At 45.0% G+C, this 12,715-nt stretch overlaps 1 protein-coding gene and 1 pseudogene across 1 annotated transcript; one reads left to right on the top strand and one right to left on the bottom strand.

Moving 5' to 3' along the window:
* The first annotated feature begins 6 nt into the window (after positions 1-6).
* On the top strand, positions 7-1,339 carry LOC135567014 (inositol oxygenase-like). The gene is made up of 4 exons (XM_065014540.1): positions 7-26; positions 123-172; positions 307-419; positions 505-1,339. The coding sequence occupies exons 1-4, from the start codon at positions 8-10 to the stop codon at positions 611-613; spliced, it is 291 nt and encodes a 96-aa protein (XP_064870612.1). The 5' UTR covers position 7; the 3' UTR covers positions 614-1,339.
* Positions 1,340-1,404: 65 nt separating this feature from the next.
* Positions 1,405-10,985, bottom strand: LOC135567013 (lipase maturation factor 2-like; annotated as a pseudogene).
* Between the last annotated feature and the right edge of the window lie 1,730 nt (positions 10,986-12,715).

Below are 12,715 nucleotides of genomic sequence, written 5' to 3'. Positions count from 1 at the left end.
TGTGCTCATGTCCTGGGGCCATGATGGTGAGTAACACAGAAACATACACACAGTCACCACTGTAAGGCACATGGGCCTGCACAGTAACACTACTGAACTGCTGTCTGTGTTGTTTGTTCCAGAGTATCTCTACAGGGTCATGAAGTTCAACAAGTGCACCATCCCAGAAGAGGTGAGAATTTGGGTCTATGGTTCTACATTAGCAAAGAGAATACAGGTTTACAAAAACTCAGTGATTCTAGTTTAAGACTGCTGATCAGTGTTAACTCACATAAAAGTCTTCACTCCTCTGCTCTCCCTCTCTAGGGTCTGTATATGATCCGATTCCATTCCTTCTACCCCTGGCACTCCCATGGAGACTACATGCACCTCTGTGATGACAAGGACATGCGCATGATTCCCTGGGTTCGCGAGTTCAAGTACGTCTCAACACACACACACTGAAAAATAATTCTCTCTACCCTCTCTGCAGTCAGTTTGACCTCGAACATTTGACCCCTACAGTAAGTTTGACCTCTACACCAAGACCACTGAGCTGCCTGACATAGAGAAGTTGAAGCCATACTACCAGTCTCTCATCGACAAGTACTGTCCTGGGGTACTGAAGTGGTGACACACAGACAGATGGGGCAGCCACACACACCTACCCCAACCTCAAATGTTTCATAAATCAATTAACTATCACAATTCATTTCTTTCCCACCCTCTCTCACACCTTCATAGAGATCATATCCAGCAGCAACACCAAGGCATCTCCTCAGATATGGGTAACACTATAAGCTTTATCTTTATAGCCTTTACCATGTTGTTGTCATCTGTAAGTCAACTACAGAACATCCTAAAAGTGTTGTTTGTTTTTTAGAATGCTGATTACAATTCATATGGTTAATAATGAAGAACCAAATGGATACATTTCCTATCTTTATTATAAATGATACAAAAACATTAACATTATCCATTCATGGATGTGATGTTTTTTCAAACGTGGAAAGACGCTTGGCAGGAAAGTGCAGAATTGGTGATTCAGTACATTATATCTGGCAGCAAAGCAAAGGACCACAGTGGCAAACCAAACACCCTTTAACACACACACACACACACACACACACGTAAACATGTACAATGACAAGGAAACTGACAAAAAAAGTTATTTTCTCTTGATTGTAATAATACTACAGATAATTGGAAAACTTTGTCTATTCATTTCAAATAAAGTGATTGTCAAATGTAGAATAAAGCATCAACGAAATTCTTTGGTTAGAAGGTTATTGTTGGCGAAAGGCAGACAAGTAGTCAAGACAGGCAGCTTTCTCTTGAGCACTTGCACAGAGACAGTTAGTGGAAGGGAGGGCTACCAAATCCCGTGTTCAGGGGTCAGGAGAAACTCGTTATTTCTTGAGATAGTCAGTCAACATTCCCCTCTTCTTCTCCGTCCTCTTCTTCTTCCAGTTCATCTCTTACATCGTTCTCTTCTCTTTCACTCTCCTCGTCTTCCCCCCTTCGCTCATCCTCTTCTGCATCAACCTCCTCCTGCTCCTCCTCCTGTCTTTGTCCTAGACCATCTTTGTCGTTGGAATTGGCCTCCTTAGCATCAGGGTGGTGGGGTGGAGCTGTGGGTTTCACGTTCAGCCTGAAGCTGCAGTAGGGTTCTTGCTGTATTCCAGCTGCAGTCCCCTGAGCAGACAGAGGGTGACACTGCAGAAGAGGAGGCTCCAGAGCAGCAGGGGTGCAGACACACCCTCACCTGAGAGCGCACCCACTTTCACCACCTGGGGCACAGCTGCCTCAGACACACGCCGAGGAGGGACTTATCCTACACACACACGGTCAGACACAAGGACATACAGGACTCACACACTTAGTGCTTGCTGAGAACTACAGGTAGTTCATTACAGTGCATTAAGTAAAGTATTGACTTTTTGCACATGCTGTTATGTTTATCCTAAAATGGATTAAATAAAAATCCTCAATCTACACACAATACTCCATAATAAAAAGCGAAACCGTTTTTTGAATAAAAAACTGAAACTTATTTATATAAGTGTTCAGACTCTACGCTATGAGATTTTTTAAAATGTGCTCCGGTGCCTCCTGTTTCCATTGATCACACTTGAGATGTTTCTACAACTTGATTGGAGTCCACAGGTGGAAAATTCAATTGACTGGATAATTTGAAAAGGTACAGAACTGTCTATATAAAATGTCCCAGTTGACAGTGCATGTCAGAGCAAAAACCAAGCCATGAGGTCAAAGGAATTGTCCGTAGAGCTCAGAGACAGGATTGTGTGGGACAAATCTGAGCAAGGGTACCAAAACATTTCTGCAGCATTGAAGGTCCCCAAGAGCACAGTGGCCTAAATCATTCTTAAATGGAAGAAGTTTGGAAGTACCAAGACTCTCCCTAGAGCTGGCCACCCGACCAAACTGAGCAATCGGGAGAAGAGCCTTGGTCAGGGGGTAACCAAGAACCCGATGGTCACTGATAAAGATGGGAGAACCTTCCAGAAGGACAAAACCATCTCTGCAGCACTCCACCAATCAGGCCTTTATGGTAAAAGTTGCCAGACGGAAGCCACTCCGCAACTCTTTGGCCTGAAACACCAAGCGTCATGTCTAGAGGAAACTTGGCACCATCCCCACGGTGAAGCATGGTGGTGGCAGCATCATGCTGTGGGGGATGTTTTTCAGCGAAAGGGACTGGGAGATTAGTCAGTATCAAGGGAAAGATGAACGGAGCAAAGTACAGAGAGATCTCTTGATGAAGAGCACCTCGAGTGCTCAGGACCTCAGACTGGGGCAAAGGTTCACCTTCCAACAGGACAATGACCTAAGCACATAGCCAAGCCAATGCAGGAGGGCTTCGGGACAAGTCTCTGAACGTCCTTGAGTGGCTCAGCCAGAGCCCAGACTTGAACACAATCTAACATTTCTGGAGAGACCTTCAACAATGTACTGAGTAAAGGCTCTGAATACTTATGTAAAATGTGATATTATTTTAATTTTAATAAAATGTGCAAAAATTCCCCCAATTTTATCCCCGTAACTAAGGATGCACAATAGATTGGGTAAACATATCGAATCGGCCGATATTAGCTAAAAAAATGCCAACATCGGCCCAATGTCTCAGTTTAACACCGGTGCAAAACCAATGTCAAAGCTGACATACCTGTGCATACCCATATAACGTAGGTAGATGATATGCAACACTACAATCTGCTACATCGTGCAACACTTTCATTCCTAATCTAGACCAAAATGTCTGCTGTGTGGATCGAGGCAGTCAACAAGTCCATCAGTCAATTGAAAGAGTAGGAACATTTCAGCGGGACAACTCAAAGGCAAAATCCATTGTCGGCAAGATAATGGAATTCATTGCCACTTGACAATCAACTGTTCTCTGTTGTGGATGATGTTGGCTTTCGATGACTGGTCAAGCACCGGTACGCACTACCAAGTAGGTGCTATTTTTCAGATGTTGCCCTACTGGAGTTACACAGTATTGTTGAAACACACCCATGAGCCACTTGCTATTAGCTTCACGACTGACATTTGGACCATTGATGTCAGCCCCCATGAGCATGCGGGAGTCTGACAGCACAGAGGGTCGACCAGGATTTCGATACTGAGGAAAGCCGTATTGCTCAAGAATATGCTGGTTCTCATACCGCTGCAGCCATTTCAATGGCATTTGAGAACATGTTTGAAACATGAACATTCCTGGCTCCATTCGAACAACTGACTCGAGATATAAGCTCAACTGTGTCTGCAGCAGATACCCTGTCATGGCATTGAAATGACTGCTCAACAAAAATGTCAACACAGCCCGTCAGGGTTAACTTGGAAAAGTACTCTACTAGAGTCTGTGAACAAGCGATTCGGTGGCGTTCTCTCTGAGCCTCTAATGTGTCGCCACCATATTCGATGGTAGGTACAAGGACCGCTACTTCGATGCAGACAAGAAACAGGGTTTATGTGAAATGTTACAGACATGGCTGGACAAGATGGAAACGGACACAGTGACAGTGCACACCGAGGAAAATGCCAGATGAACAGACAGAGCTTTAACTTCACTGCTTGACATGTATGATGAAATTCTGGTTGAGACTAAACAAATTAACAAAACAGCACTGCAAGTAATTGAAAGAAATAGTTTAGATTTTTGCTGGTAATGGGGACATACGTAGAATGCCAACAAACCTTGTGGTCAGTGTAGTTTTAAACTATTTAACTGTACTAAAATGCTTAAAAGGCCACTTAAATTTGAAATATCGGTATAGTTTTTTTGGCAAGGAAAATATCAGATATCGTTATTGGCCAAAAATGTAATATCGGTGCATCACTAGCTGTAACGTAACAAAATGTTGAAAAGGTAAAGTGGTCTGAATTACTTTCCAAATGCACTGTACCTTGAGTCCATGCTGGCTAAGCATGCCTCCAGGAAGGTGTCGCCCAGATACACTGTGGGGATAGAACTCCTCTATGTACACCCTCCTCCACCAGCGCTGAGGATACGACCTGCAACACACACAATCAAATATGTCTGCTGAGACACTGACTCGCACGTTAAATGATGATTTCGGCATTTCCTCAAAGATGTCGACATTCAGATTATTGCTCATAACATGAATCAACTACCTCATCACCCATCTGTTCTCTGTGTGTATGTGTGTGTGAGAGTATGTACTAACCCATCAGCTAGTGTTTTAGTGAACCCGAGTATTTGTAGCGGTGAGCTCTGAGGTATGTGGAGGCTGCTGGTGGAACGGGTACTGAGACACATCTGACTGGATGAGCTCAATCACTGGAGAGAGAGCGAGAGAGAGGGCTAACGTTAAGATGTTTTTGACAATACAGTAAATACAATACAGTTTGTGTTAATGTGGCTGTATTGGCAGTAATGCACTGCCATTAACCTCAAAAAGAAGGAAGTGTGTATACTACCGTCCGTCTTGCCCTGCAGCAGTCTGTACATTAGGCTGGTGAACCAGGGAGAGTGCGTATGTGTTCCCAGGGGCTGCAAACCACATCTGCCAGTCCAGCCGTGGTTGATGAGGGTGATGACCGAGGGAGGGGCACTGAGGTTCCCTGGCTTATACATAAATTCTATCTCCTAGAGGGGGAGGAGAGAGAGAGAGGGTAGGACAATGGAGACAATTAAAGTTGGATGAAAAAAAAAATAGCCTTGGTTAACTTCAGCTTTAAAACAGATTACAGAAACATTACAAATCGGCCAAAAAACACCTCTCCCACACACACACACCCCCTACCGTCCAGGTGACTTTATCCATGGATCCCTCGATGACCACCTCGGGCCGGCCCCCACCCCAGTCATGCGTCTGAACAGACCGTAGGAGTTGACCAGCTGGTAACGACTGACCGCATCATAACCCTGACGCACCCCCGGCCACACACTGGCATTACTGTCATACTCTATGAAGGTGAATGGGACCTGGACAAACAAACACACACACACACTGGCATTACTGTCATACTCTATGAAGGTGAATGGGACCTGGACAAAATAACACACACTGGCGTTACTGTCATACTCTATGAAGGTGAATGGGACCTGGACAAACAAACACACACACTGGCGTTACAGTCATACTCTATGAAGGTGAACAAGAACATGCTGGAACACACAAAGTATGACATGCCTTACCTGAGAGCAGGTACCATTATTCTAGATCAGTGGATCCCAACCAGGGTACTAGGAACCCTGGGGGTACTTGGCCTATTCATAGGGAGTACTTCAGAAGACTCACGAGATGGGGTACTTCAGGGATACTCCAGGCAGAGCTCAATTCAGTTGGTACAGTAAACAAAAAGGGTTGGGAACCACTGTTCTAGAGTGTTCTACTCACCAGACTGATGGCAAACATAGAGACAGCAGCAACAAACACTGTCCACTGGACTGTACCCAAAAACCTCTTGAAGAACCCTTCCACAGGCACACCATACAGAACACAGACACACATGTAAATACACACACAGCAGTATCCCAAAGCCTCTTGAAGAAACACTCTACACACACCAACACAACACACAGAACAGACCACTTTCCCAGAGAGTGTGTGTGTGTTACCTGAACATGGAAGAGACTAGTTCCCAGGTGAGAGACAGTAATCCCAGCCAGACCGAGGGGAAGGTGACTGTCTTCAGGAACTGGTTAAACTGGTGGAAGGTAAACACTGAGAGATAACCAGCAATAACAGTCAAAACAATGATTATCTACTACAGCTGATAACTGACACGCACACACACCCTGTCCTGGAGGAGACAGTCCACTTGTCCCAGTTGATCTGCAGGTCAAACCATGTGACCGTTCAAGCCAATTAGAGCCCAGACTGCGATCTCCACTCACAAACCCTGCCCACCACAACGAGGTACCTGATTGGAGCAGAGACAGAACCAGGGAGTACATGTCACATCCTGCCTCCAGTAAAACTGACTGACTGTCCTTGATGCAAATTACCTACACAGTGTGTATGTGCCGGAGTGTGTGTACCTTGGTTAGGGTTAGGAGTGTATTTCTTGCGTAGCCAGAAGTATATATGCTCGTCATCCAGCAGAGACAGACACATCGTCAGAGTCAGGAGGTTGAAGAAGTTATAGTTTCCAGACAGGATGATCAGCACCTGCAGTACCACCTAAATACCACAGGGTGAGAGAAAACACTGCACTTCACCTAACCGCCAGAGGGGGAGACAGACCAACCCCAAACTGTTGATGACAAAATGCACAGAGTTAATCTGACCTGCATGTAGAAGGCCCCGAGGCGAAGTCGTCGTAGAGGGCTGAGGAAGAGGAATGGAGCAGCGATCTCAATGGCGAAGGTGGCTACCACAGACAGCTTATGCCACCAGACGGGCAGCTGGTGGGCAAACCAGGCCAAGGGTGTAGGGATACACTGGGTCTCGTAGTGATATGTCAGCGCTAGAGACACACACCACCACATGTTAGAGGCACACATCAACAGGCTAGGGGTGTAGCTACACTGGGCCTCAATGATATGTTAGGGCTAGAGAGAGATGTACACGTTACAGGCCAGAGACTGTGTGATACACTGGGTCTCTGTGGTACATCAGGGGGAGAGAGAAAGACGCTCAGAAACAGCAGTCTGAGTGGCAGTAACATGTCCGATGAGTTTGGTGACCTGCCTGAGCAATTATGCAACACACACACAGCTACCTGTGAGGCCCCACCAGGTAGGGCAGCGGGAGGTGAGTTTGACGATTCCGGAGGCGAACATCAGTCTGAACAGCAGCCAACGGACCAACCAGAAGGTCACAGGGTCGTGCTCCCTGCCCGCTCGCCACCCCGCAAGACGTCACCGGGCGATGAGCACACAGAGGAACCCCGTCTCCAGGAGAAGAGAGTCCCTGGATGCAGTCGCAGAGAATGGGAAAGGAGGAGAAGGGGAGGGAGAATGAGCAAGGTGGAGAGAGTGTTAGGACCCAGAGACTGAGCATGCCCAGACAGGGCTAATGTTGTAGTGTTTTCATCATGATGCTACTATGGTGATGTTGTTATCAATGTGTTATAGTGTTTATAATCTGGCAGTTGCACAGCAGTAGGAGCACCAATCACACATACACATCAGCTGACTGCCAAGACGACTCAGTCTCATACACACACTAACAGCAGTACTGGGGTGTTAATTAACATGCAACCTCAGGGTGGCATTCAGTCTCTGGGTGTGGCAAACACACACGCAACTCACCACTGGAAGTAGAGGAAGACCTGTCCCACCTGGAAATTCAGGCAGAGTCAGAGATCAGGCATACTGTATACTGGCTCCCGCTACAGCAGTGTGTATGTGTGGTATAACTGACCTGGTACATTGACAGGTACATGATCCAGAGAAATAGAAACACCAAGCTGTCTCTGAGTGATTCCAGTACTGTAGCAGCCAGGCTCAGTGCTGCCCCCCAGCAGGCAGAGCAGCTCCATGGCAGTCTGGGTGTCTAGACCTAGAATACAGTTTACACTGTTAAGAGTCTATTCGATTTATGATTCAAATGATCAGTTAGTCACAATACATTGCTAAAATGTTGTTTAGGAACTCACCCAGACGTGGTGCGAGCCACAGTAAGGTGGGAGAGGAGAGGAGCTGCTCCCAGAGAGCCTTACCACTGTACCGCAGTTGCCACCGCGCTGGTAACAGACCATCATTTCCATACAGGCCTGGAAAACACACACCTTGTCAACAGGGAGAAGTAGTAACTTGTACTGGAGGTTAACTTTAGGATGTAGTTCCATAGGAGGAAAACCCCTACTAGCCTAACTGAACACCTAGATAACATTTTTATTATATTGGACATTCGGTTCTCTCTCCTCAATAGCTATTGAACCAAGTATGCCATGACAATGAAGATGGTACACTACATGGAAAAAATGTGGACACCTGCTCGTCCCCTCCCTTTGCTGCTATAACAGCCCCCACTCTTCTGGGAAGGCTTTCAACTAGATATTGTAACATTGCTGCGGGGACTTGCTTCAATTCAGCCACAAGAGCATTAGTGAGGTCGGGCATTGCTGTTGGGCGATCAGGCCTGACTTGCAGTCGGCACTCCAATTCATCCCAAAGGTGTTCAATGGGGTTGAGATCAAGGCTTAACCCCATCAAACGCACCGATCTTGACAAACTATTTTTGTATGGACCTCGCTTTGTGCACGGGGGCATTGTCATGCTGAAAAAGGAAAGGGCCTTCACCAAACTGTTGCCACAAAGTCGAAAGCACTTAATTGTCTAGAATGTAATTTTATGCTGTAGCTAGGGTTGCAAAGGCTCGGAAACCTTCTGGAAATTTTCCATGGGAAGTTTGATGAATTTAGCTTAAATTCATTAAAAAAAAAGTTAGCTTATAACAGTGAACCTTTTTTTGTGGGATACACAAGACAATTCTAAGTCTTGTGCAATATTTTGGTTAAACTATTCCCAATTCAATGGAATTGCAACCCTCTGCATGCACCGTGCATTCTTCAATCACATGTGCAGTGCACTCTTCCATCACATGTGCAGCTGACTCAAGATCTTGCACTAATGAGATGCTATTGAGTCCACACTACTACACTGTCTGAGCCAAGGACAACATGCTTTCTGGTAAGTTATGATTACAATACTGGGAGGGGTGAATATATTTTATATGACATGATTTTTTGTTAACTAGTAAATAGTAGCCTACAGCAAAGTGAGTTTAAATCATTTTTAACTTGACAACAATTTCTGCTAGTTAGTTTTTGCTACCATGCGGGTTTTAGCTTGCTTGAGCCTGCTAACTGAGGAGTGTTCATTCACCTGTTTCCATACATGTTTCTTTTTAAAACTTATTACGAAGGAGTTGTTTAATCAAACTGCTTAACTATTTATCTGTACATGGAATTGTATTTTTCTTATTTTTTACTCATTTGTTATCTAATCTTTACAGGAAAATGCCATGGGCACTATCTAATGTGTGGAGACATTTCACTGCAGCTAATTAGAAGGAAAAACTGTGTACATTTGCAAATACTGTGTCAAATCATATGTGAAGAATGCAACAAAGATGCAGAATCTGGCCAAATGCATAAAGGGGACTTGCTGATTATTGATAGCATCATCTCATGGTCCTCCTGGACTCTGAAGTGTTTTAGACTCAATGGAGGAACTTGGTCAGAGAAATGCTGATGAAGGTCTTGCTCGAGCTGTGTATGCAACTGGTTCACCTCTGATGCTCACAGGCAATGTGTATTGGAAGAGATTTCTGAATGTTCTTCACCCAGCATACACCCCTCCAACCAGACATGTTTTATCTACTCATTTGCTTGATGCAGAGTTCAACAGAGTTCAAGTGACGGTCAAGCAAATCATAGAGAAAGCAGAATGTATTGCAATCATCTCTGATGGTTGGTCGAATGTTCGTGGGCAAGGGATAATTAACTACATCATCTCCACCCCTCAACCAGTATTCTACAAGAGCACAGACACAAGGGTCAGACACACTGGTCTCTACATTGCAGATGAGCTGAAAGCAGTCAATGACTTGGACCACAGAAGGTATTTGCACTTATGACAGACAATGCTGCGACCATGACGGCTGCTTGGTCTGTGGAGTGGAGGAGCCCTACCCTCACATCACACCCATTGGCTGCAATGCTCATGCATTGAATCTGCTCCTCAAGGACATCATGCCACTGAAAACAATAGATACACTCTACAAGAGAGCCAAGGAAATGGTTAGGCATGTGAAGGGTCATCAAGTTATAGCAGCAATCTACCTCACCAAGCAAAGTGAGAAGAATAAGAGCACCACATTGAAGCTGCCCAGCAACACCCGTTGGTGTCTCCTGGAGGGGAAGGAGTCTCTCCAAGAAATGGTCATATCACAGTCTGCCGATATGGAAAGCCCCATCAAGAGGATCCTCCTTGGTGATTTATTTTGGGAGAGAAGGGTAAAGCAGCCTGAAACCTAAAGAGGTAGCCATCGCATGGATTGAGGGAGACAATGCCACCCTGTCTGATGTGCCCTGCCCACTTCACTGCTGCTCCAAGCAGAAAACTGCAGTTCTGAAATACATCAAAAGCGTGAAGACTTCTGCCTGAAGCCCATACGCCACAGCGTACATGTGGGACCCCAAGTACGCTGGCAAGAGCATCCTGTCTGGTGCAGAGATCAACAAGGCCTATGGTGTCATCACTACCGTGTCTCGCCACCTTGGCCTGGATGAGGGCAAGGTTCTTGGCAATCTGGCGAAGTACACTTCCAAGCAAGGGCTTTGGTATGGAGATGCAATATGGCAGTCGTGCCAACATATCTCATCAGCCACCTAGTGGAAGGGACTGAGGCTCTTTCCCCTGTTGCCTCCATCATCTTCCAAATCCTACCAACATCAGCCGCCTCAGAGCGCAACTGGTTCTTGTTTGGGAACACACACACCAAAGCACGCAACAGGTTGACCAATACAAGGGTTGAAAAATTGGTGTCCATCCGGGCAAATTTGAGGCTTTTGAGCCTGACAACGAGCCATCCTCAACTAGGTTGGAAAGTGACAGTGTAGATGAGGCCTCAGAGTCTGATGTTCTAGAGGTGGACATTGAGGAGGTCAGGAGGAGACCTGAGAGGAAGACAACCAAAGCTTTAGTTTCTAGACTATCATTTTACAGATGTATGTTGAAAACGTTTTTGGGAGATGCGATGGATCATTGGGGATCATTCAATATTCCCTTATGTTGTTCAGTGAAATCATCCCATGTGAAGCATCAACTCATTTAATGAAAGTTTAATTCGTAACTAAATAGTTCTCTCTCTCTCTATTGGAAAGATTTAATCATTTGCAATTATGTCTCCATATGATATGGTAAATATATCCAAAGCAAAAAAACATCTACATTTAAATGGTATAAAAATGAATTTGCATATATTCCCATGGAAAGTTTCCACCTCCGAATATTCCCCAAAATGTGCAACCCTAGCTGTAGCATTAAGATTTCCCTTCACTAAAGGCCAAGCCCGATACCATGAAAACAGCTTCAGACCAATATTAGTCCTCCATCAAACTTTACAGTTGGCACAATAGGTAGCGTTCTCCTGGCATCCGTAATCCCAGATTCGACTGCAAGATGGTGAAACTTGATTCATCACTCCAGAGAACGGTGTTTCCACTGTTCTAGAGTCCAATGGCGGCAAGCTTCCGCCACTCTAGCCAATGCTTGCCATTGCGCATGGTGATCTTAAACTTTTGTGCGGCTGCTCGGCCACGAAACCCATTTCATGAAGCTCCGTCAAACAGTTATCGTGCTGACGTGTCTTCCAGGGGCAGTTTGAAACTTCGGTGGCGAGTGTGGCAACAGAAGACAGACAATTTTTACACGCTACGTGCTTCAGCACTCGTCGGTCTCGTTCTGTGAGCTTGTGTGGCCTACCACTTCGCGGCTGAGCAGTTGTTGCTCCTAGACGTTTCCACTCCACAATAACAGCACTTACTGTTGACCAGGGCAGCTCCTATGACTGTACCACAGTCTACTGCCAATGTTGGTCTATAGAGATTGAATGGCTGTGTGCTCGATTTTACACACCTGTCAGCAACGGGAGTGGCTAAAATAGACTAATCCACTAATTTGAAGTGTTGTTGACATACTTTTTGTTTTTATAATAAGATTTGGAATTTAAATCTTCAATAGCTCTTACAGAAAGCGTGCCATGACTATGAAAATTATATATTCAGAATCAGGGGATGAAGAAAATCCACCGCTTATTTTGGGGGGAAATTTCAGCAGTTTTGTTTATGCTTTCAATCTGCATACTTTCAAGAATACTAATTACTACTGCAACTTTCAAGCTGGTAGAGCTACTTCACGAAATGTCTATGCCTCTTGTAGGGTACATTCCTCTCATGCGGTCTGCGTGTAATCGCCGGGGGATGCAGGCAAAATGGATTCTTCCTCTTCTGTGGATGTTATATTAAGGTTAGAAACGAACTTTAAGGTGGTTTATACAGCCACCAATTTGACTCAAGCTTGGACCAGAGACAGGGAAGGTTTAAATCCTAATACTCAAAAAATAAATAATGAAATACTACATCCCCTAAAGCTTATATCATTATATTTTTAACACCATTACTCCTTAAATCTAAGAACAACCTCTCCCCTTCCTTCCCATATTGCTGTCACTGAAATAGAATGTGTTCCACTCAATGATTTAATTACATCGTTTTGGGGAGATGTTTGTCCATC

Source organism: Oncorhynchus nerka, unplaced genomic scaffold, assembly GCF_034236695.1.
Source record: "Oncorhynchus nerka isolate Pitt River unplaced genomic scaffold, Oner_Uvic_2.0 unplaced_scaffold_2756, whole genome shotgun sequence".
Taxonomy (NCBI): Eukaryota; Metazoa; Chordata; class Actinopteri; order Salmoniformes; family Salmonidae; genus Oncorhynchus; species Oncorhynchus nerka.
This window is presented reverse-complemented; position numbering and strand designations above follow the sequence as displayed.